This window comes from Nicrophorus vespilloides, unplaced genomic scaffold, assembly GCF_001412225.1.
Source record: "Nicrophorus vespilloides isolate i.1.1-1 unplaced genomic scaffold, Nicve_v1.0, whole genome shotgun sequence".
In the NCBI taxonomy this organism is placed as follows: domain Eukaryota; kingdom Metazoa; phylum Arthropoda; class Insecta; order Coleoptera; family Silphidae; genus Nicrophorus; species Nicrophorus vespilloides.
Window position 1 is genome coordinate 96,867 of NW_017099355.1, and position 24,499 is coordinate 121,365.

Below are 24,499 nucleotides of genomic sequence, written 5' to 3' on the forward strand. Positions count from 1 at the left end.
TATTGCACTGTAAAATATTAAAGCTAAGAAAAAATATTACACGAAGAACAAAATCAAATTTGCCGGATCGCACTCCTTTATCAACTAAACCACTTTCTCCCTAGAACTATGAGAAAGGTTTAGGGATTGAACGCAACCATCCGGCATATATGATGTATGTATGTCTACATATTTATTAACAGAATATATTTTTTAAGCCAAATAAAAAATATAACAGTTTTATCATCATCTCTTTACATCCATCATGGATCATAATTTAATAAAGAAAAAAAATCTAAATAGAAACAAAATAGTGGATCCATTTTTGGTTTAAGATATTGCACGTACAGTTTAAGATAAAAATCCCGCGACCGGAAGTGAAGATTTACAATTTTCTGTTGTCCGAGTCTCTCAACCTCCCCCACAGATATAGGTTGCCAAACCCCTATTCCCCAAAGAAAAAAATCCCCCTAGGCCGTTAAACACTGTGTTCTATAGACTCGATTCGATGTCAAGGTAAGTAACCGAGGGAATTTTCAAGATTTGAGCTTAGCACCTTCTGCGATTTCTTCTTGCTCACGTTGAAATAGTCGCGTTCTGATTTACTGCGGCTGCTATCGTCGGATTGGCTCTGTATGGTGTACAGACCGTTTTTGGCGCTGTATAAGCCACGATTTCCACCGCCGTGCCCGTAGCCACTGGTATAAAGGGAATTCGGAATTAGACGTTGGTTGTTGCTGAAAGGGAATTTGGTGTGATGTCTGGGTAAAATCTGCGTGATGTCAGTTGTTTGGCTGAGCTTGATGTCTGCGAAAAGCGCTGCTATCTCGGCCGACTTCTTTACGGATAGGGCTTCGGTGCAAGGCCCACTTGATTGAACGCTCTTCCTGCCATCTAAAACAATACAATATCGTTATTATAATCAAGTGAGACCATATATTTTATATTTATTTTACCATTGCAAATGTGATCTTTGTAAAGGAATCTTTGATCCATTATTTCGTAATCTTTCTTCCGGCGCGAGTGCAGCTTCTCGTAGTACCTCTCGCTGGGATTGTGCATGTATTCCAAAACGCTCTTTGTACTTCTGGTATTAGAATTTCTCTTGCAACAGTTTTTAGCTGTCGGAGGTACGTAGTTCTTCAATCGATTAAGCTGATCGTTGATGTTGTTACCTCGATTACAATAACATTTGTTGCTATCCGCGCACGAATCTGTGTCGCATCCGCAATAAGTCAAAGATTCACCAAAATCTGAGCACTTGTTGTTAATTTTATTACCTAAAGAACAGTAACATTTGTCTGCGGAGACGCAAGTGCAAGTGTCGCTGTCGAAAGAGCATTCCGAGCAGGAGACGTAGCCGCTGGAACTATTCCTATGTTGGTTGATCTGCCTGGACGACTTCCTCAGCGAGAAAAAATCGCTTTCCTCCGACGTACTCTGCCTTACAATAGGCGTTTTTGGTGTGAAGTGTTGCGTGTCATACGATGAACTGGATATCGTGCTCTCTGGCTTGATATTTTCTTCTTCCTTCAGTCGCTGCTGCGAAGAAGATGATTTAAAACGTTTAAATACGTGCTTAAATCTCTTGAATTTTGAGCAAACTATCCTTTGCTTCTTTTGATTAGTTTTCTTCGCTGGCCTTCGCAGCATCAGCTTCTTTTTCTTCTGCCTTCTCATTATAGCTTTTGATCTCTGATACAATTCGTCCTTTGTCAACGTCACCGCAAGCTTCAATAGAAACTCTTTATAGATCGGTTTCAGATCGTTGAAAGACATTCCCTCGGGATCGATGATAACTCCAAGGATTTCATCCAGCGAGTTCAAACCTTCCTGTAGACGGAATTCGTTGAAGAGTTCGTTGAATCCCAACGGAGATCCGCCACTTGCTTGGCCATTGAGTCTATTAGGAAAAGAGAAGATACGAATAAGTTATAGATTTGAATTAGAACGCTTACAAAATACCTTTGTATTTTAGATTTATACCTAGTCAATCCTCCGGCGTTCAGAAAGCTACCCGACCTTGGAATTGTAACCTTAGTAAGAATATCGCCGCCGTTGTTATCTCCTGTAGTTTGAACTTCCTCTTGAGCCCTTCTTACACTTTTTACTCTTTTCAATCCCATGTTTGAGCTTTCACTCATAACTTGTTTGATTTCTGCGGTGATTTGCTTTTGGTGATTGCTCTTGTAGGTGTTCCACTTATCGCCTAACGGTGGTGGAGGTTGCTGAATCAAAGGTTTGTCCAAATTTGTAGGCTCCTCGTATGGTAGGATTGCATCTAAATCCGATAAGTCCGGTGCCTTTGGGGCTCGTTTCGTTTTCGTACTTTTTTTTGGAGATTTTGAACGATCTTGCAGTAATGGCGCCGTTTCAGTCTATATGTAAACATAATTTGTAAGTATTGTTAAATTTCAAATTTCTTAATAGATAATTTAGTATAGTCAAATTAATTATAATTATTAAGTTAAAGTCATACTAAAGTGGATTTTGTACTATATCCACAGGTTTTCAAATTAATATAATACCAAATTAAAAATGATTTGAAGAAATTATTTTATTTTTTATTATTGTAGCACAGCTTAATTGCCACTTGGGTAATAATTCTTTCGTGTTGCATATTATGTAATAAACGTATAAAAGTGTTTATATATAGATATAGAATTAATTTATCAATATGCAGTTTGTTTTAATTTTGTATGGACTATAGTTCCAAATAGTATTAATGCGGAATTCATGTGATTTTATAGATAATTTATATTGGAAAACTTGAAAAATGATAAAATTGGTCTTACATCAATTGTATCGACATCGCTTATGATTGATGAGCCTCCGGACATAGTGCTGCTTCGTTTTTTTCTGGGCGGACGAACTGGAATCGGAAGTGCTGGATGTGGTTCATTGATTGTTGATGCGACTGACATGCAAGTTACGCCGTTTCTGTTCTTGGGCCTCTTCTCTTTGGCCTTCATATGTGACATCAGAGATTTGTAGAGAGTGGCCGCAATGACGATGGCATCTTCTGATGTTTGGCAGACGAATCCATGACACTCTAGCTGTTTGTGCACACCAATTTTCCTCATGACAACGGCAAATAAAGGTGAGTGTGGATTGTTCGATCCAATTATCTTTCTTTCGCTAGAATCCATTGCTTTGAAAAGCTGTTTCTTGTCAATGTTGTCTGGATCAGTGATCAATGGGAGGAATGCATATGAGGATTTCGTGTTTTCATTCATGACAAATTTCACCGCCGACCAAACGGCTATCGTTGGGAAAGAGTTGAGCTGTTCTAGATCACCTGCGGATTACAATACAAAAATATGGTGTCAAAAAATGCTGCGGTAAGAATGAATGCAAACAATAAACCTTTTTCTCCTTGATATTGGACTTTTAATCCGACCGCTGAGATTTCCAATCGACCGGTCAACGTTTTCTTGTGCTTTGTTGTTCTTTTGTACGCGAAATAGAGATCCTTCAGCGGTTTTTGCAGTCCTGCCAGACTTGTGACTTTCTCTTGCAAGGGCACTGAGCCTAGATAGTCCACCGAGAAATTGTGGCATCCGTAATCGTTAACGGGGATACCGTTGTCGATGGCTACATCGGTGAACATCTTCTCGATCCTGGCCTGAACGCTGTTCTTCGTCGACGATGTGTCCGATTCGAACATCGCGTCTATCTTCTGCTTGTAGACGCTGTACACACTTCCTGTATCATCCTGTTGCGAGTCCAGCAGACGGAATCCGCCGGAAACGGATGCCGAACCGGAAGCTGCTTTAGGCAGCAGGTATGGATTGAGCGGGGGCGGGCGTGGGATGCCCGCCACCGGCGAATCCATCGAACACATCACCATCGCATCGTTTCTTTTACTTTAACTGTATAAATCGATTAAACGGCAGATGGAGCGACATGTGTTCGATACAACAATTATCAAATAACGGCGCTCCAATGCTGATTCACTTCTACGTCCACTATAATCCTTTCTACGTTTTCCAAAATGTAATCTGCAATAATAACATAACATTATATCTATTGTGAACGTTAATTAAATTATTTTACAGAATTAATCAGAAGTAGTATATTATTTATTTTATGTTTGTTTACTTTTTCTGTTGCAAGTTCAATGAATGTATACAATAAATTAAAGTTTATTATAAACATACAGTTATACACTATTATTATAATAATTCATTGGTATGTCACTATATCCTTCATAATTTTTAATTAAAATTACAACTTAATAATGTTTCTAACGCAATGCTTCTTAACCTGTATGTCAGTATGTATATTAGTTAAAATTATAAAAAAGTTGTCAGACTTCACTGCAAGGTGAAAAATATTTTATTTTCAACAAAGTTTTTATTGCAACAAAATAATAAAAATTCAACTGCTGAATAGGTCTATTCACCATAGGTCTTTCTGTATGGAAAAATAATATAATGTACAAAAGATCATTAACATTTTTTGATTGTATTATCTTAATTTTATTTACAATTTATGAATTATGAACAAAGAGTAAATTATTAGTGAATGTTTTTTTTTATCGAGTAATATAAGGAGTTGCAAAAAGTATACTGTAATGTTGATAAAAATGTAGAATATTTGCACATGATATATTAGACTTATTAACTAAATTACCAATGTGAAAAATACTTCATTTTCATCCAACTTTTTATGCTTATTTTTTGTTGGATTGTTAATAATATGACGAGTACGTGCGCATGATTCGTAATCCGTTCCTTTTCCGCGCGGTTTAATTATCTAGTATTTTCTAATTTATTGATATTAATTACACAGTAGGCTGAGTATGTGCGGATTAAATAAAAATTTAAGGAAGGAAACTTTCACCACGCGGTGCGATCGGATGGAATCATTTCAATCATTAACAGGAAAAGAAAAGAAACGAATCGGGGCAAAATGTGCAGAATAATAAATAGCAGAAGCTATAGAAGAATGAAGAGGGGCAGGTGAAAAAAAAGTTTCTTCTTTTCCATTTCTCCGGTCTTTAAAGAGGAGTTTTATTGCACGACAATTTTCCGCATATTTGACTGTTTCCTGTGCAACAAGAACAAGAACGTCGGTTACAGCGAATGTAATTCAGAGTAAACCGGAATCGTTGAAATGCCTTATTAATTACATGCTAAATGCAATTTAATTTCGCATTAGAATATTGACAAATTGAATAACGCCCACCAAATCATAGAAGAGTTGATTTTATATCTCAATGCACTTATTAAAAGACAAATTCTTCTTCTTTATCATAGTCAACTATTTTAAATTTTAAAATCTTTATGGGTTTATTTTTAATTATCTTAGAAGAATTGTAGTTATACGAGATTTAATCGCAAACTAGTTCAGTCGCATAATGCGCCGTCTCTTGTTAAAATTTATTTTTAATTTGAAATTTAAATAGGAACACTTTTACAAACAACAGGCACCTTGATGTTTATACACTTTTTCCTCATATTAATGTGTTTTATGTATTTTGCAGTTCGCATTAAATGAGTCTCTCCGCTCCATTAATATTCATGCGCTTTAAATAACATTCGTCATTTTGCTGGTTAATTTATACAATTACATCAAGCCGAGTATAAAAGGAAAAATAAACCAAGTGGATTTGTACGCATCATGTTATGAAATCAAATATCAATTAGTCTAATTGAATGGTTTCACTATATTTTTTTCTTTAAGTCATTTTTTTATGTTATATATTTTTTTAAAGTTGTGGTGTTTGAACAGGAAGTGTATGATTATTTTTCTTTTCACATAGATTTTGCAACCATTCTCAGTTTGTTTCGTTGAAAGTTTTAATATGAACTATATCAAATATAAATGTATTCAATGTTACGGACAATACGATATCACTATTTGGTACAATTGTCATATGATACGATTTCATAATACTCCAAAAACGATTATACGATTTTCGTAATATGTTATTAGAAAAATATTGTTGTTGAACATTCGAACTTTATTTTAAGCTTATATTTTTGTTTTATAAAAAGAAATAGCTATACCAGTTGTTCGTTTCACGTAATAGTAAAAAAAATGTAAACTTAGAATATTTGTTGATGAATACGAAAAATAATAACTGTTATTATGTGTATACACGTTGATGGGATTTAAAAACATGTAGCTTGAACAAAATTTAAATATTTATCGCATTAACGTGAAGCGTCGATTTGTTTTACCATCGACGTGATTTTCAACTGCAACGAAAATCATTTCCTCGATGCCATTTGCAAAGATAAAAAGTAAAAATTAATGGACCCGTTGTCCTAATCACATTATACACCCTGGGTGTTATTTAAAACTCATTGCACTCAAGCAATTCTTGCATGTTTCTTTTTATTTTTTACTTGTTCCGCGAATGTGCGTTTATGCGGACAACGACTTCGGTAATTACAAGTTGTACTACAGTTTATACTAAAAATCATAGCAATGCACATTTTCTTTTCTTTGCGTCGTTAAACTGAAAATTAACGTACACGGAAATGGCGCATTGATAAAATGTGAAAATTCTAACTTGGAAGAATATCTGCATAGAATTATCTGCTGAATTTATAATGTATTTAATAAATTAATGTAGAATATATATATATATATAAAGAGAGACATATATAATATATATAATAAAGACATATGTCAATTGACATATGTCATATAAATATTGCGAAACATTTTAGAATTCTGCCGAACAACGTATCTATTTCCTTGTATATCTTATTTGCATATTTTAAGGCGCCGTTTTCTCAAAATTCAAGCAGATGTTGTAGCTATGTGTTGATCATTATTGATAATACTTGGTAATAAACTCGATGGCTCAGTTTGATTCGAATAAACTAAATTTAAATACCAAACCCATGAAATTTAATATAATTCGATGGAGTACATTAAATATGTTTATTAAATACAATTTTGTCTCCAAATAAAGTTTTAACTATTGTTGTTGAAAGTTTCTCACAACTTTCACCAAGATGAGGAAAATTGCCAAGAACATTTTACCAAATGCAATAATTTTTATTTTTTTGTGGTACACACTTAGTTATCTTCTCTTCCTTTTTGGTAAATTGTGATATTGTTTAGAAGTGAATATTCACCAATTTTGTTTTTTTCTTCATCAAAGATTATAAAAATCAGTTAATTCAAAATTATAAAATTATATATTATTATGTATTATGTGTGCAATTGTTCTATGAAATAACTAAAGAATCATTTTTGTGAGGTAATTATTATTATCATCAATTAATTTAAGAAATGTAGTTTGTATAATATCATTCATATTTATATATTGTTATTTATTCAATATAGCGATTATGATTATTTCTTATAATTCAACATAGGGTAGCTCCCTCACTAAAATAAATTTAAAGTCATTTATTTTAGTGAGTCAATTTTGAACAATTTGAACAAATTTTTATATAACAGCTTTAGGTAGTACATGTTTTTAGGTAGTATATTTTATTGTGCATTATTATTTATTTGCATAAATTATGTATAAAGAAAGAGCGAGATAGAATAGCTGTTTTGGTATTTGTGTTATGAATTCGAGAATAAATATTGGATCTTGTTATTATTATTAGTGTAAATCCTGTTGGCCACATGTTGCCGGCAGAGTCATTAAGTACGATGGTTTCGTACAGTGCAGGCTCTCTTAAGAATTCTTAGCCTAACGGTGTCTCCCTCGTCGTTCATTCTTTTTCTTCGCTCGGCGGTTATTTTTTGGTCGTTGTTCTTCCTCTCCTCTTCCTACAACCCATCACTGTTATTTTATGATGAAAAAAAAAGAAACCCATTTCAGGACTTCTTTTATTATAAGGCACCGAAAAATCCAATGAATTATTTATGCCTGCTTTACAGTTACATCTTTGATGCGCTGATTCATTGTTGTTGATAATTATCCTTCATTCGCAGGTACATTTATATAAATGATAGACAAGTTATTGTTATAGTTATGCTTTGCTAGTCTTTTAGAATCCGCATGTTATTATCGATTTTTTGCGATCGGATTTTATAAGGAAAGTTGTTTATATTTTTTTGAAATTACCGCCACTTGCGTGCGCTTATTGACTGTATCCGATGCGATTTCTACTGGAACCAATTAAAAATTTAACAATACTAGGAACGAGGAGAAATATAAAAGAAGAAAGAAAATCGACGATGGAACGAGGAAAACGAAAAAAAGGTTGAAGCATTTGTGGAAGGTGTTCGTGTAATGTAATCCATCGCTATACACAATCGCAATATACTTATAAAATTTGATGCATATCGTTTACTCATGATATCTAGATTTTTAACGATTAATTGGTAAATATCTACAATAGAATTTTTGGGCCAGTATACATAGTAGATTACATCAACAATTAAAAATAATATATCAACCATTTTCAGGTAATTTTAATTCTTACATATAGATAATATTAGATTTTAATTTAATACCAACAATAATATTTTTCTCTCGCTTCTAGAAACCATATGGCATACACATATTTATTTACGTATGAGGTTTAATTTAGAAATCGCATATTTTATTAATATCTAAAATACTATGCAAGATATTTCATTACATTTTATTTAAAATTCGCAAAAACTACTTTATTTTTTGTTAATCGGTTCGTGTTTTGCGAAACCACTATAACTTTAAATAAACAATATTTTATTATTTGTTATACTACAATACACTACTTAAAAAAGCTTTTTTTAGTTCAATCTCAATACGGATCATCTGCTTTTATTTATACTTTTTTTTTCTTCAAAAATAGAACAAAACTACTTTCTATCATTAAACTATGCTCACTTTCATTATTGTAAATTTTATTTTAATTATTGTTGGATAAGAATAATTTGTAATTATTTATATATTTATGTAAAAATTAATTCATATCAAACTATGCAATATTTTATTATTTAATTTTAATCACTTTCAAAATTAATATGATTTTAATTAGTCAATTATCTTTTTTTAATGTTTAAATTTATTAATGTTTAATACATTTATAAAATTCAATTCAACGTTCTTAAATTTAAACATTGTTAGATCGAAAAAATATTTAAAATTGTGTGTTCTATATGGAGAATATAAGAGAAAAAAATAAATAGATTTATGCATAGCAAACAGGAATGTTGAAATTAACCTGTAAACTAGAAACAATGGTTTAACATTAAACGCAATTCCGTTTCGGAAAAGAATCGATTCGACATCCTTTCTAAATAAAGTTGTACATGTTGCGTATTCTCATCGAATGTGAAAACCGCGAACGCTTTTATCATGCGAACGGAGTCAATTTAGTGGTCGTAATTTATAAATTTGCCAAGAACGCTTGCACTTATGAAACAAAAGTTTATAACTCCTCTTTACGACCATTGCTGACAATTAAACCGTAATCGGTTTAAGAATAATTAGTGAATTTTATGATCATCCAAGTGTACACTTTTAGGTACCGTTGCTAACACCTTGTAAAAGGCCTTCGGCAGCGAAATACCAATGGCACAGGCTCGTGCAATTCAATCATTAACAAATATTATTGGTTCGTATGTCGAGAAGCTCTTAAAAAAAATGAATAACTTATTTCGTTATATGATTACGTATAGTTTTAAATTGGATAATGCTTAAATAAATTCCATTGTCACTTATCTATGAATACTTGACAATAATGACTAGGAAATGTGTAGGATGTCAACATATATTACGTATTTTTCATAAAGAATTTAATTTTGCATATTTGGAAAGTAATTTCGTTTTTTTTTCCCATGAGTATCGTTAGTTTTATATTTATTTAGAAATCAATTAAAATGTTATGTGTAGTGTATGGAGACGTTTCTAGTGCCAAAACTGGTTTACAAAATTTTATTCTGAAAATGTTGATATTAAAGGTTCTGTTAGGTCTGTTAAAACTAATGAAGATAACATTAAGGTATTAGGTGTAAGCTGAAGAAAAATACGAGATTGAATTTGTCGAATTCAACATTTCATGACCATGTGGAACGACTTGGTTTCGTTTCAATGCATATCGAGCATTGGGTTAAGAAATGAAGTTACTTTCTGAACAACCCAATATATTGTTTAGGCATTTTATATTATAATATTAATTAAATTATACTGTTACAATATCATGAAAAAAATAAATAAGATAACAAAGAAAAAAATATATATACTACGTTATATCCGTCTAATTCTGGTTGATAGTCTCATGGGCTAATAAAGTTCTGTTAATAATGTATGACATCATACTTTACTTACAAATTTATATCGGGCCTAATTTGAGCCACGATTATCATATTATATTTGTAACAACTATGTTTATTTAGTCGTTAATCTATGTTAAGTAAGTCCTAAGTAACTTACAGTAGTCTTCATAAGATTTGTTTAAATGTACCTTTTGGTATGCATTTTCCGCTATTCACATCAACATGCAAAAGTGCATGTATATTACTATGCACGTTTTATAGCAGAAAACATGTCTTTTGAATAATTATGATTTTATAGTTTGAAAATAAATGCACGTACATTTAACGCTGACTTGTGGAATGTTGCACATTGTTGATGTTAAACCTTTGAAAAGGGTTTTTGCACATCAATAATATCTAGTAAACTGCTAAAGATGCTATTGTGCAAAATTGAGGTGGAAATGTAAGTTTTACATTAAAACAGTGATTGTTAAATGAGTTAACGGTTGGTGGTATACCGGTCGCTTGTGGTGCTGTATGGTAATAATCTTCGGGTGCGTAAACCTTGTGCATCTGAAGCGTGAATCCAATATATCTCGGACTATAATCAATGGTGAAACTCGAGGTAACAAAACCTAGATCGCCTATCAACACTTCCATACCCCATGACACACATTTCGCTCTTCAATGGACACCCGGTCGCTCATTCATAATTGGCCTGAACAGTAATACAAAACTTTCTTGCAAACATCCTTTGAGGTTTACCCAAACTGGATATTTGCCTGTGTATTAGAAATTAAATATATACATTGGATTGTTTGTAAAATAATTTCGTTTTTTTCCAAATTATTAAATCAAAATAATATATTTGCATAGAATTTCTGTTTCACTTTAGGAACTTTGATAATCAGGTAGGTACGAACGAATTAAGTTAAAAAACAAGATTCTACTGTACTTTGGAGAATTAAATATAAACTGAATTGAACACGAAAGACCAGATATTTTGAGCGGTGTTTCACATTGAGCAATACTGAGAGTTCGCGCAAGAGGAAGGAAAAGCAGCAGCAATTCATTTATCGTTATAAAAGTGTGAAGAGTGGTTCGAAACAAAAAGGTAATTAGGAGCAAATCGGGCGATGAATCAGCATGGTGAAAGCACCGGGAGCATTCTTGTTCGTTATTGTCTGTCGGTGTTTAGCACTGTGGATGACGGGTTTACGTTATAAATTGCTAATTGTTGTCTGTTTCCTTATGCAAACGTAGCTAGAAACGATGCAGAGCAGTCGGAGGCGGGCAAATGGATGAGGATAAGAAAAGAAAAGGAGAGCTGGACTTTTAATAACAATAATGAAAACCAAGAGTTTTGAAAGGCTAATTAACAATGGAAAATTGCACGTTTTCATTATATTATTTGTTCTTTTCTCCTATGCATATCTCTTTGTCTCTACCTATCCGTTCTTGCTTTATTTACCACCACTATATGCGCAAGTACACGATTATTTATCAAGCAATAATTGTCCAGTAATTACATAAAATTATATTAAATGAACGCACGAGCCATACTAGATTGAATCCGTATACACATTGTTCTTTCTCGGCTCAAAATTGTATATAACGTACAAATTTGTAATTAACCAAGTTATAATTAGTCAACTTGCAACGGTACAATTTAATTGGTAAATTGGAAATTATGCTATAAAATAAACTGCTATTAAATTCCTAAAAAACAGCATATTTTAGTTGTCATTCATGCTTAATCATAAGGTACGGAACCTTTAAAGGCTTAATATATGTTTACTTATTTGTACAAGTGTATATATGTAAGTATTAATATTATAACGCAAGTCGATCTGTTACGGTAACATCACAGATGTCGCCATCTGTTTTTACTGTTTTGCGAATAATTTAGCGAACATAATCCCATAAAAATAATGGGATATATATAGTTTATAAAAATTTAAGATTGTATTTTTTAAAGTTTATGATACTGCAACTATTGAAACCATAGTAACTAATTTATTTAAATAATAAATCATTCCATGACTTTTTAATAAGTGTTATTACGTTACTTTATTTCTTGTTATTTGTCCATATTATTAAATATATGCTTGTAAAATAAAACGCAGAAAGACGGTCAGTAGCCCTTTATATGTAAATCATTTTAACGGTAACAGTTAATATAATATTTTATGTAAACCGATAATTTAACTTATATTAAGATGCGTTTTACTTTAATTTTAGATCATCATGTATTTTTTTTATTTTTTGTATTTAATTTTCATTATATTTAAGAAAATAATTACAAATACATTCAGCTAAATATAATTCTCAGAACAACATATAAAAAGCTAAATTAATATTTTTATATGTTGTTCTGAAGATTATGTTTAGCTGAGTGTATTTGTAATTATTTACTTTTCCAATAAAATTTTACATAAGAATTTAATTATTGTTGTCAATGCTGTTATCGCCATATGTTTCTAATCATGTATATGATAGTTGTCGCAAAGTACAGTATTGAACTTAACTTAAATCGAGACTCGTATCGTATTATTTAAGATATAACGTGTATTCTTTTCGTCTCGGTTTAATAAAGTAAGGTTGACCCGATTCGCAATAAGCCGACAATTTTATCTGCCCACGACAACATGCAATGTACGAGATCCTTCACCATATCGATCCCAGTCAATTAACCTAAATATCATCTTGGAAAAATACCATACTAGAATTTAGTCGCTATCGTAAATAATTCATAGCTTCGAAACAATCAATGCGCCAACCGCATCTTTCTTCTGCATTGTGTTGTATTCCAAACGAGCCGGTGACCAAAATGGATGGAACCCGAAGAATCGGTTTACAGTTCGAAGCGTGAATGCATGTTCTTTGGTACACTTATGTTCGCTCCTTTTTGTTTTCCATTCCAGTAAGTTCTTTGCGTTTTCTTATTGCAATCCTTCTCGCGCGCTTGATCCTTCTCCTTCTTCAACTCATTGTTGCCGTCTTTCCTTTCAGCGCATGCAAGCAAGGTTCGCAAAGTTGCGGCCTGGATGCATCAAACTCTTCGACCAACGCTTAACGGTATTTCCACATACTCGTTATTGGATTCAATTGATCTGCAACGAAATATTAACGGTTTTTTGCGCCAGCCGCTCCACAGCACCCGATGAGAATGAAAAAATAAACACAAAACAAAGAATTCTGTATAAAGAGGAAGAAATCGTTCGAGCTGTCGTTAACTCATCTGTCGCGCTGAGAAATGTACCGTTTTATTTATTCTTTACGAATGTGAGTCTTTGGGTCGGTTCTTTATTGTTGCGGAATACGGAAGCGAAATTCCGTTTAATGTAAACATCAATTCCAATAGATAAAATATACACTTTTTCATTAATTGGTAAATCTATATTATTTTCATGTTATATTTGGTTGAACACCTAGAGTTAACTAACATCTAAATGTGTTTTTTTTTGTACTACGCTTACAAGTTAACTTATTATATAAGGAAACGTACAACTAACGATAAAAACTGTATATAAATATATTAAAAATGATTTGGTTTTATGTCATTAAATAACCGACTAAAAAAAATAATAATTATGATAAAAATTCTTACAAACTGAACATTTTATCAAAATCTTTCAATTTAAGATCGATGATATGAAATATTTTGTTTATCAATTCGCAAAGGATTTGGAAATTCTTAACAAGGCCGAATAGTAATACTCTATCTTAATTTACTTTTACATATGGCTACATATTTTAAAGAGTATATTAAATCTGTTATTGGAAATAATTATTAAAGAAATAGATTAAAAAAAGTTGTAGTTATATAGATATTTTAATTTGTATAATAATAAATGAGAATTGATTTAATTTTCAAAATGTAGTATATGCAAGTTAAGACTAGGCCAAAGTCATCATTGCAGGAGATTGCATAATGAATGAATTATTTCTGATGCCTGCATAATACTAAACATACAATTATGGTAATTTGAAAGGTATCCAATATGGGCATCAATCAAACAATGGATAGCAGAGCTTTGATGTTGCTAAACACAGGGATGGATGGCAAACAGCGAGCTGAAGTGAATTGCATAAAGCAGTTTGTTCACAAATATTTGCGGCCATTTCCCACTCGGATTGATGCACCAAACTGGCACTTAATTAAATATCATTTTCTAAAATGCTTTAGAAAGTAAACTTTACGGTAATGCAATTTCATTATTAATCGGCAATTTGCAGTATAAAACGCTTCTCCGGCGTCGCGAAGCCCGATGCAAATTTCGTAATTTTCATTAAATATTGGTATTTACCCGCAGACAACTTTCGAAGCTGTTAAAGCGTAATCGTTAAAAGTGTTTGTATGTGGTAAGATCGTGCAGCTGTTTTTTATTTTTTTTTTATTTTACTTCATTTTTTTGCAGAAGGAAATTGCGCACAGAATCAGAGTGTGCCAAGAGAAACAGAACAATGGAGCAATTAAAAAACGATAATTTTATCTGTGTCGGCCAAGATCACTGGGATTCATGTCTTCTATTTTACTATTTTTTTTGAGTTGTTTCTGTAATTTTAGGCATCGTCATGGTCTCCGAACTGCATCCAATTTGAATATATATATACTACTACATACGGCGAATACTTTGTAATATGTATATGTAGTATAATATGCCGTATAGCGTTCTACAATTAAACCAGAAATAAATAGACCAAGAACAGGCTAAGAACTCTAGAGAATATTATGATTATAATAATAAAATTAAAAGAAAGAAAACAGAGAGAAGTCATAGAGGGACAAGCTCCGTGCAATTTAAATAATTACTAACGTGAATAATGTAAAAGGAAGCAACATTCCTTTGATGATCCATTTCATAACTCTACTCTACTTTTCCAGATAAGTTCATTTTATCCATATTGTCTTTAAATAATCAATTTAAAGATAGATATTTGTAGGTACTTGTATTAAAATCAATATTGAAGTCCATCGTCAAATTTTACCTAAAGCCTGTCTAATCAAAGATTTAATATATTTAGAATACGAAAATGTGTCCACTTTCTCTAAATTGCTTCATCTTCCATTGTCATTTGCGGATGAGAGAAATTCTAATGTAACATTGCTTAATAGACTCTGTGATTTTTCTTAGTAAATAATTTACTGTTACAGTCGCAGAGACTTCTAATGCATCTTTCGTTTGTGTCCAAATTATATAACATATTTAATTTAATTTTAATGAGTGTTCTTTAAAGTTTTTTTTTTTAACAATTAGTGTTTTTATAATTATTGGGTATTACTTTACTAATACATCTTATTTTTACTTTTAAAGTTTATATTTTATAGGTTTTTATTTAATTGAAATTAAATTTAATAATTATTTGTAATAAATTATATTCAGAATACTAATATAGAATAGACAAAGTTTAATTGATTAATGAAATCAATATTTAGAATACATTGATATATTTGAAACTTTCTGCTGAGGCTAGGCATAGGTAATTTAACATTGTAAATTTGATTATTCAAGAATAATATTTGTAATTCTTCAAATATAAAACTTTAATCCTTTATAATTAATGAAAGAAAATTTTATTGTATAATTTTTACTTTCTATTTTATTAATAATTAGACAATTTTATTTAAGTTCAGTATTTATGTTTCAATATATAAATTAATTTGTTAGAAAAATTGAGGTTTCTGGGATATAAAATTACAAAAAATATATAAAATTATATTGTTTATATTATATTATGCATTTATTAAAATATTATAGTATAACTAGGATAAATAATAATATTAAATGATGTACTTTTAATTCGAATGTAATCTATTATTAAAACTAAATATTCTAATTGTTTGTGCTTCATTGAAATTAATTCATACATATACAATGAGACATTCTCAGGGCACGTAATATTCATAAAAGTGGACTACGCGTTATACAAGATCATGTCTCACTTTTACTTTCCTTGTATTATATATTACTTATTATGTATTACTATGAATTAATTATTATATTTAATTGATTGAACGAGAAAGATTGTTTTCATTTTATTAGTGAATATATAACATAAATATTTTTCAAATAAAAACTTTTTGCAACGTCTATAGAAATGAAATAATTGTGATATAACCTTAATATAATGAACAAATTAATATAACTTAATTCTAGAATGAAGTTGTATTTGATTTTATATAAAATTAAGTAAAATATAATTATTTTGTTGAGAAAAGATCTTTTTTTGATAAAGCATCATTTAAACTAGATAACAATTTACTTTTATATTTTTTCAAATTATGTATTCATAATTTAAATTAAAATATATAAGGACAATTAAGATATTTCCCAACACAATTAATGTGATTGAAGAAGGTTCGAAAACATAAAACAAGAAAATCAAGATACTTCAGTTGGTTTGCAAATACAACTGAAGTACTTTATGATGAAATTCGTAAGTATGAAATTTGAGATTGAACTGATTGCAGTAGAATTATAATATGTGCTGGCTTATGATCAGAATAATGATGATGGTGATAATGATATTGTTATTGACAAATAGCCTAGTGACCGAGTAAGTAGATTCACGAGCCAGCAATTCCACGGTCTGTGATTTACACAGCCCGACCACATTGTCTTTAAATATATATATATAATAAAATAGTTAGTTATACACGCGAATTACACTATCAAAATTTCAATTATATTTATTTACATATATTTTTTAATATATGAATTCCAGTATATATTTATAGTTTAAATGCTATTACGGATGGAGCCTATGTCAAATAAATGCAAACTGTTCATATTTTGCTTATATTTATGAAAAATAAACTGAATAATAAAATGAATTGCTGAATATATGTCTACTATATATAGGCTGAAAATGAATTAAATCTAAATATTTCAAATATGAGAAAGTTTTTTTTACCCAACAGTTGACATCTGTTGGATGTTTGTTCTTAATCAACATAAAACAACATGTTGCAAAAGGGATTTTATACCATTTCGTTCTTATGATAAAAACAAACTATTTTATCTGAAATGTAGCTTAAAGCAGCGTTTCCTGTATAATAATTCACATCTATTGCTTGTAAAGTGACTACAAATTATCATAATATTATTATATAACGTTAATTGTTAATTTGACATAATCAGAGACCACAAACCCTTCATTTAAATTAAATAATCCAGTTAAAAATGCTATTAAAATGTTACTTCATTTGTTAGATTTTGCCCGTTTTGATATTATTCTACAATCAAATATATCGGTACAAAAAATATACTCATACTAAGAAATTTCATTTAAACGTATTAATTAATAATATTAACAGTACATATTAGTACCAAATTGAATTACGTTTCTTAATAATAATCTTTCTTGCAAAACTTCCAAAGAAAATTAAACCTTTTCATATACAACAATAAAACGGTTAACCTCTGCAAAGGTCTATTGACCAAGGTCATTCTGCCCTGAACATTTTATTTGTTATATAAACATAAATCGAGTTACAAAATTATAATACATGAATTGTATTTTTAAAGGATACATATATTAATAATATTATTATAAATAATAATCTTTATTGCAACAATAATATAACCCTTTCATACAATAATAATAATTATAATAAAACAAAAAGTTTAGTGCTACAAAAGGCTTTTGAACATAGGTTTTTACTACCAATTATAAATATTATATTATTGTTATTCATTTGGCTGTTGTTTAATTCTATTAATTCATATATTTTGCAAACAAATATTTCGATTCTATATATTTCAAAGAAAGTAACGTATTAGTGGTGTGCCGTGGGTTGATTTTAGATGTATTCCGAAATTTTGTAAAGATTATTAATTAAATTATTATCATAATTAAAAAACTTCTATAGTAAATATAGGTTTAAATATGCTGTGAGATTAAATAAAATGATAAAAACTGCATTAAAGATTTGAATTATATTTACAGTAAAGGATTTTCTGCCCGTAGAAAGTGCATATATATGTGTGTGTCCGAATAGTAAAATTAATGATTGTTTTAAGCAAAAGAACAAGAAAGGAGTTTATAGACAGTGGTGAATCGATTAAGAGCAACGGAGAGAGACCACCGTTCACGGGTAACGAACCCATTACAATAATGAATCGCGCAACGGTTCCAATGCTTATACGCATCTTGATACTGGCAATAGGAAATCGACGCTCATTGGAAGAATTAAAAAATGCATCGGGTTCATGTGATGTGTTTGATTTTATTTCACTTTTGATAAATATGTTGTTGTCAAATATTTCTTCTGTGAGATGTTTATGATTCCCTAAGTAGAAACGGCCGTTTTTCCGTTATCTTAAGTTAAGAGCGCACCATATGCCACCAAATTTGGTCACATCTGTTATATTGTGAAATTATTATAAAGTTGCTTCCATTGCCAGTTGCATTTTTTATTTCCTTGTAAAAATTATCCCATTTCTAATAAACTAGTAATAATAATAATAAATCTATGTTAAGATTTTTTGTTAATTAAAATTTTATAAAAATAATAATAGTTTGGACAGAAAGACCTATAGCCAATAGCCCTTTGCAGCAGTTTAATTTAATTTGAATTTTGTTATAGTATTATTGTATTGAGTTTATATTTTGATGATATATTGTTGAAATAAATATTATTATTATTATTCAAAATAGTTAATTGACCATGATATAATATAACAAAATTGGCGATATAATATGAAAAAAAAAATTCTTCTTAAAAAAATAACATCTTTGGTTTTGGAAAAGGTATGAGGAGTGTGAGTATGAGTTTAGTACTATTGTATTTTTATTATTTTATTATATATACAGATTTATTTTTGTTTACTTCTAGTTATTTTTGTAATTTTGTTTTTTTTTTACATATTAATTTGAATCGATATAGATAAATGATAGATTTATTTATTATATTTCTCTATTTTACAACCGTTAAATTTCTTTCCTAATTATATTTTTTATTAAATTAAACGCTTAACTTTATTTACAAATGAATAGTTAATTTTAGGATGCATATTTACAAAATGCATCAAAACCTAGGATAGTACGAGTAATCGCTTCTCCCGAACTGTTTGAAATTGGAGGAAGAAAAAATAAACCAGAAAAACGATAACTTTTGTATATATTTTTGTGTGCTTTTAAAATTTATTTTAATTTTTCTCAATTATAATTTAGTTTCTTTATAAAAACTTCTAACCGGCCGATAATGAATACGAACTGATTGAAGACGTCCTATGCGAGATATTGCTCTGTATTATTAATAGTAATTATAAAAGGCGTTCAATTATATAAAGCAATACCTTGTATAGTGCGTGCTAACGGTTTTGTTAATATCCTGAATTGATTAAAACTGAATGTATAGTTTGATCAATTTAAATTAAATGTATTTTAAAATTTTCAAACCAGACTATATATATATGTATGTATTTTATAAAACTACTACCTAATACCTGATCGAAAATATATTAGAAATTGTTGGTCTTCCGGGATTATTCTAAATGATAATATATAAACATATAGAGTTAGCCTTATTATTTCAACAATGAAATATTTACTTTCTAACGTAAATAAGTTTTTTGACGAAATTAAGTTAATTGTTATTAATAATATATATTGTTGCAATATATAAAAATAATAGATTTTTATTATACATATCCAATTACTCAATTATTATTTTATTATTGTAAAATATAATTTATATACCTAATTTTTTTTATTATTATTATATATATATTAAAATTATTGCTGTTACTTTAAATATTTTATATTAGTGAATTTACTATAATAATAATGAAAAGTAAAGTAAAATATATTATTTAAAAGCAAATACATTTCCAGGAATTTTTAATATATATAAAATGCAAAAATTATTATTAAAAAAAATATTATTTTACTTAATTTTTATAGTAATATAATCTTCATTTTATTAAAAAAATATTTATATGATGTACTAACCTTATCTTTGTATTTAATTATAAATAAAGTATCCTTATAACAGTTATACTGTCGTCTTTCTAAAGTTGCGAAATCTTGCTGCTCAATTAGTTCCTATTGCTGTTTATAGAATCATGTAATTATATTTTTTTATAATTTTATTGGAGCACAAAATCACAAATCCGACGATTAAAATAATTTAACACCTCGCGTTCCGTCGTCGTCGACTCGCGAAATGTCTTCAGATGCTTTCACCTGTACGGACTTAAGCGTACTGAATACTACCTGAACATCACCGTACACTAATAGTAATACTCTCACCAGCCGCGAACTCGAATCAATTATTTAACTCTAAATCCCTCATCCGTTTTTATTTTCATTCGATTCTTTCTTTTTCTTTTCACGTCTTTCTTTTATTGTTATTCCTTCCGCCCCATTCCAATTTTGTTTGTGATTCGAGGAAGCAGAATGAATAAATAAATGGAGGGACAGGAGACAGTACAAAACAATCTAATCTCACGTGGAATTGCTAATTGTCTGTGTTGCAATTGCTTCCCATTTGCGCAAGAATAGAAATTTTCGAATATAAAAAATAAAGTACAGTTTCATACATATTAAGAGCCACAACAATATTATAAATTGTTTGAATCAACAAATAATGTGTGCATTGAAGTTATTGTACAATAATAATGGCTATCTAATTTATATTAGAATAACTTAAACAATATAGTATAGTATTAAATGGATTTTAGACATTTTATTCACTGAATTTATTACGGAACGAACAATTGAAAATTCTAATAAATAAATTGGATACGAAAATAATTGAAGTTTACTATTAATATTTTCTATATCACATGTGGAGCTGTTATGAAGTAATGAATTGAAGTGTCTTTTCATTAATTAAGATTTTCATTATTTTAGTATATTTGGTTTCCATATTCAACTGTAACGTAATTATATTATTTTTGTTGTAACATTAGTACTTTGTTCAGGGCTTTTATTTGGATTTTGAGTTCCCTGGCATAAATATGAAATAGGGCCCCAATGCACAAAAAATGTGGGGTTACCTCTAATTCTTACATTGCAACGATTTTATTTGCTATTTATACTGTTTTTATTTGCATGCAAATAGTGTTAAGGAAACCGTGCCCCGCAACTTTTATATAACTGTTTGAATGAAATATTCACATTTTTTAGTTTGGTTGAATAATGGATTTCTCGATTTATTTTGATTAGACATCACTGAATGCTGAAAATCAATAAACGATGATGGATCTGCACGTGCATTTAGAATAATAAATGTTTTATGGACGTAGCACGAATGCATAAAATACATATCAGTATTCACGAGCTTGTACCTAGTTGGACTAGGGCAGATGGGTAGTGAATAATAGGTTTTGTTCACGAACGGCATAAGCCATTAATGATCTTCGAGAGGTCAAATTTAACGAGACACTAGATACAATGATGAGCAAAAACTGTTTAGGAAAATTCGATTGATTAACAAAAGAGCCAAAAATATAGAAACGTTGTGTCCGTTAGGTTCGGACCTTCTTTAGAAGCGCTTAATTCTATTACGTACTTGTTTATCCTGCAATTAGTGTACCGTAATCATTGGCAATTATTTCTTATTTGGTAACATCTGATGTACGCACTTCAACTCGCAAGCTTAATGATCCTGTAACCTAACTGCAAATAATCAAAATGAGAAGAAATAGAGGTATAGCAAAACAAAAGAAAACAGAAATAACATGAATAACAAAGTAATGTCGAAGTGTACATCATCTATCTAGCGGAGTTTAATTTGACTGTCTATACCTTATTGCTAAGTCATCACTGACCAATTGCCATTGTGTACGCTCTTTTGATTTTGATTTATATAGGATTCTATTTTGTGATGACTTTTTTCATATATATTGTTAAAACAAACTGTTATTTGAGAATTATAAACGACATACTTCTTGAACTATCTGTTAATATTTCATAATGCAGTCATGATAATTTAGAGAAAAAATATATAAATATTTGAAAATATTAGATTAAATACTCTTTAAAATCACTTATTTTTAAAGTATTCCAAAGATTTATATGAAATGAGTAAATTAAAATAAGTATGTTTCAGAAGAAAATTGTGGCATTAATCGAGTAACTGAATACAAAAATAGCTCGGCGACGGTCAACTGGGCAATATTTTTAAGATCTTAAATTTACTCAATGTTCACATTGATGAACAGATGCCAATATAATTATAATACATAAAAAAAATATATCAATTGATAGAATCATTCAACCATATAAAAAAAATCAATAATCTTTCCTTCCTAAATTCATTTTTGACGTATTATTGACGTACATGATGTACATTATTCACTCCTCGAATTTTAGATATCATTTTTTATTTTTTTACTATACCGGTAATCGGGTCTATATCACAAACCCGATAACCGAAAGACCGTCTATTGAAATTCCGACGTTCAAAATCCCAGCTGTATTAAAATCCCGACGCTTGAAATCCCGACTACCATAATCCCGACTACCATAAAAATGTTATTGTAGAAATTTATTATAATAAAAGACACTGTCGGGATTTCGATAGACGGGATTTTGGTTTTCGGGCTTGCGATTGTCACCGCCGGTAATCATATTGGCCGGTAAAACCTGTTAACCGGTTTATAATTGTAATAGCCCGTGGGCATTTCGTTGCCATTCCGCTGCTTTATATATTGGTTATATAGTATGCAACCAAATATACTATGTATATAAAGTGACTTGCTACTTCCCTCTTGAGATAGCTTTGCTAAATATTTGAAATGAGACGAGGTTCCAAAGAACATGTTAGCTTTATACAGGATTTTGTACAATGAGGGCAGGAGCGAGGCGCGTTCCTTAAAACCAGGTCTCGCAGCAAATTCTTCTTCTTCTTCCTCTCCCCTACTTCATTTGGCTTCCGCATTACGCGCCAATAAGCCAGCCACTGTCTGTATATTCAAAACACAAAGATAAAAAAAAAACTTATTCTTCGGATTTCTTCCTCCGCCCAAATAATTAGCTTCTCCCAATAAACCAAAACTTCTTTCTTCTGCACAAATAATCAAAATAAAAAAAAACTTCTTCTAACTCAACCAAAAAATAACTATTAAATTAAACTAAACTAACTTCTTTAAAATATGTACGTAGGAGAGATACGGCAAGACAGGTAAAAACAATAAAGGTAACGGATCGAACACAAATATATAACGAATTTCGAACCGGGGTCTCAGCGGTTCAGTACTCAGGTTTTTGGAGAGACCTCGGAAAGGTATAAATTAGAAAGGTTGACACGTTAAAACTATATATAGGCATTAGATGTTTTAAAAAACCTTAGTATTGCCCTGTAAACGTAAACGTCCTCGGATTGAATGAGACACCGTATGGACGTGGGCATGGGAATTCTATTATGCAGCAATTGCTCATAAAGAACCCCGGATGCCTCACTATTGAATTCACATGCGAAGACGATGTGATCCAGCGTTCCCACTGACCCGCAACTACATCTGTCCGAATCCTGCCACCCGATTCTGGCTAAATGTACCAGAGCTCGAGTATGTCCGGACCGCAAACGACTAAGCTTGGCAACGTCCGCTTTACACCTAAATCCCATCTTTTCGTACCACGGACGTCTACTGACTACTCTTCTGAAGTTGAAGTATGATGTGCCTTTGTATCTACTTTCCGCCTCATATATTCTCTGCCATTCCAACAGCGATTGGGCCCTGATGTGGGGGCAGATATCTGCGAAGTGTCACATTGCTGGATATCGATTCTATGGCACTCAGAAAATCAGAACACACTACCACTCTCCGGATATCGTTGTTTTGCGCCAAACCGAAGCTCCATGAATGGCATACAGTTCAGCGGTGTAAATGGAGGCCAGATCCGGAAGTCTTCCCGCAGAGAAGATATTCCGAGCTGGAATGCAAATACCGAAGGAGACCGATCTTGATTCGTTCTGAAGGGACCCATCCGTAAATACCTATGTGTGCGTGGTGAATTTTTGCCTCTTGAAACCCTTGAAAGCACGGTTCATCCGCCATTCCGAGTCGACGAGATCGCTTCTGCACAGGGGAAATCTGCACACCCTGATCTTATGAGCCTGGTCCACCAACATTGGCACATGTAGGTTGGCTATCGCATTCACGTCGATTTGTTCCGGGTAGATCTCTGTGTACCGCCAGGTGCTCAGCAGAAGTGGGATACCCTTCGCAGACCAAAACGGATTCTCCTCAAACTCGATTGCAGCTTCGATTGGACAACACGAAGCCACGATACACAGTTAACATCACCTTCGGATCACAACCCCAATCAAGTCCCGCCAGGGTTCTTAAGATGTTAACAAGACCTGACCAAGGCCTCGATGACTCATCCTGTCGTCGAA

At 30.9% G+C, this 24,499-nt stretch overlaps 1 protein-coding gene across 2 annotated transcripts; it reads right to left on the bottom strand.

Annotated features, from left to right (window-relative positions):
- Positions 1-10: 10 nt before the first annotated feature.
- On the bottom strand, positions 11-20,325 carry LOC108564376. Of its 2 annotated transcripts, none has more exons than XM_017923403.1 (6): positions 20,104-20,325; positions 3,346-3,980; positions 2,775-3,277; positions 1,966-2,357; positions 936-1,882; positions 11-873 (listed from the first exon to the last, which is right to left on the bottom strand). In XM_017923403.1, the coding sequence occupies exons 2-6, from the start codon at positions 3,827-3,829 to the stop codon at positions 491-493; spliced, it is 2,709 nt and encodes a 902-aa protein (XP_017778892.1). In that variant the 5' UTR covers positions 3,830-3,980; positions 20,104-20,325; the 3' UTR covers positions 11-490. The 2 variants fall into 2 exon arrangements, with proteins under 2 accessions (XP_017778892.1, XP_017778891.1); XM_017923402.1 differs by having other exon boundaries at positions 1,945-2,357.
- Positions 20,326-24,499: the final 4,174 nt, after the last annotated feature.

Coding starts and splice junctions, on each gene's coding strand:
- LOC108564376 (XM_017923402.1), bottom strand. CDS start 3,829: ATGGTGATGTGTTCGATGGATTCGCCGGTGGCGGGCATCCCACGCCCG. Junction 1,883..1,944: donor TATAAATCTAAAATACAAAG/GTATTTTGTAAG, acceptor TTTTCCTAATAG/ACTCAATGGCCAAGCAAGTG. Junction 874..935: donor CAAAGATCACATTTGCAATG/GTAAAATAAATA, acceptor GTATTGTTTTAG/ATGGCAGGAAGAGCGTTCAA.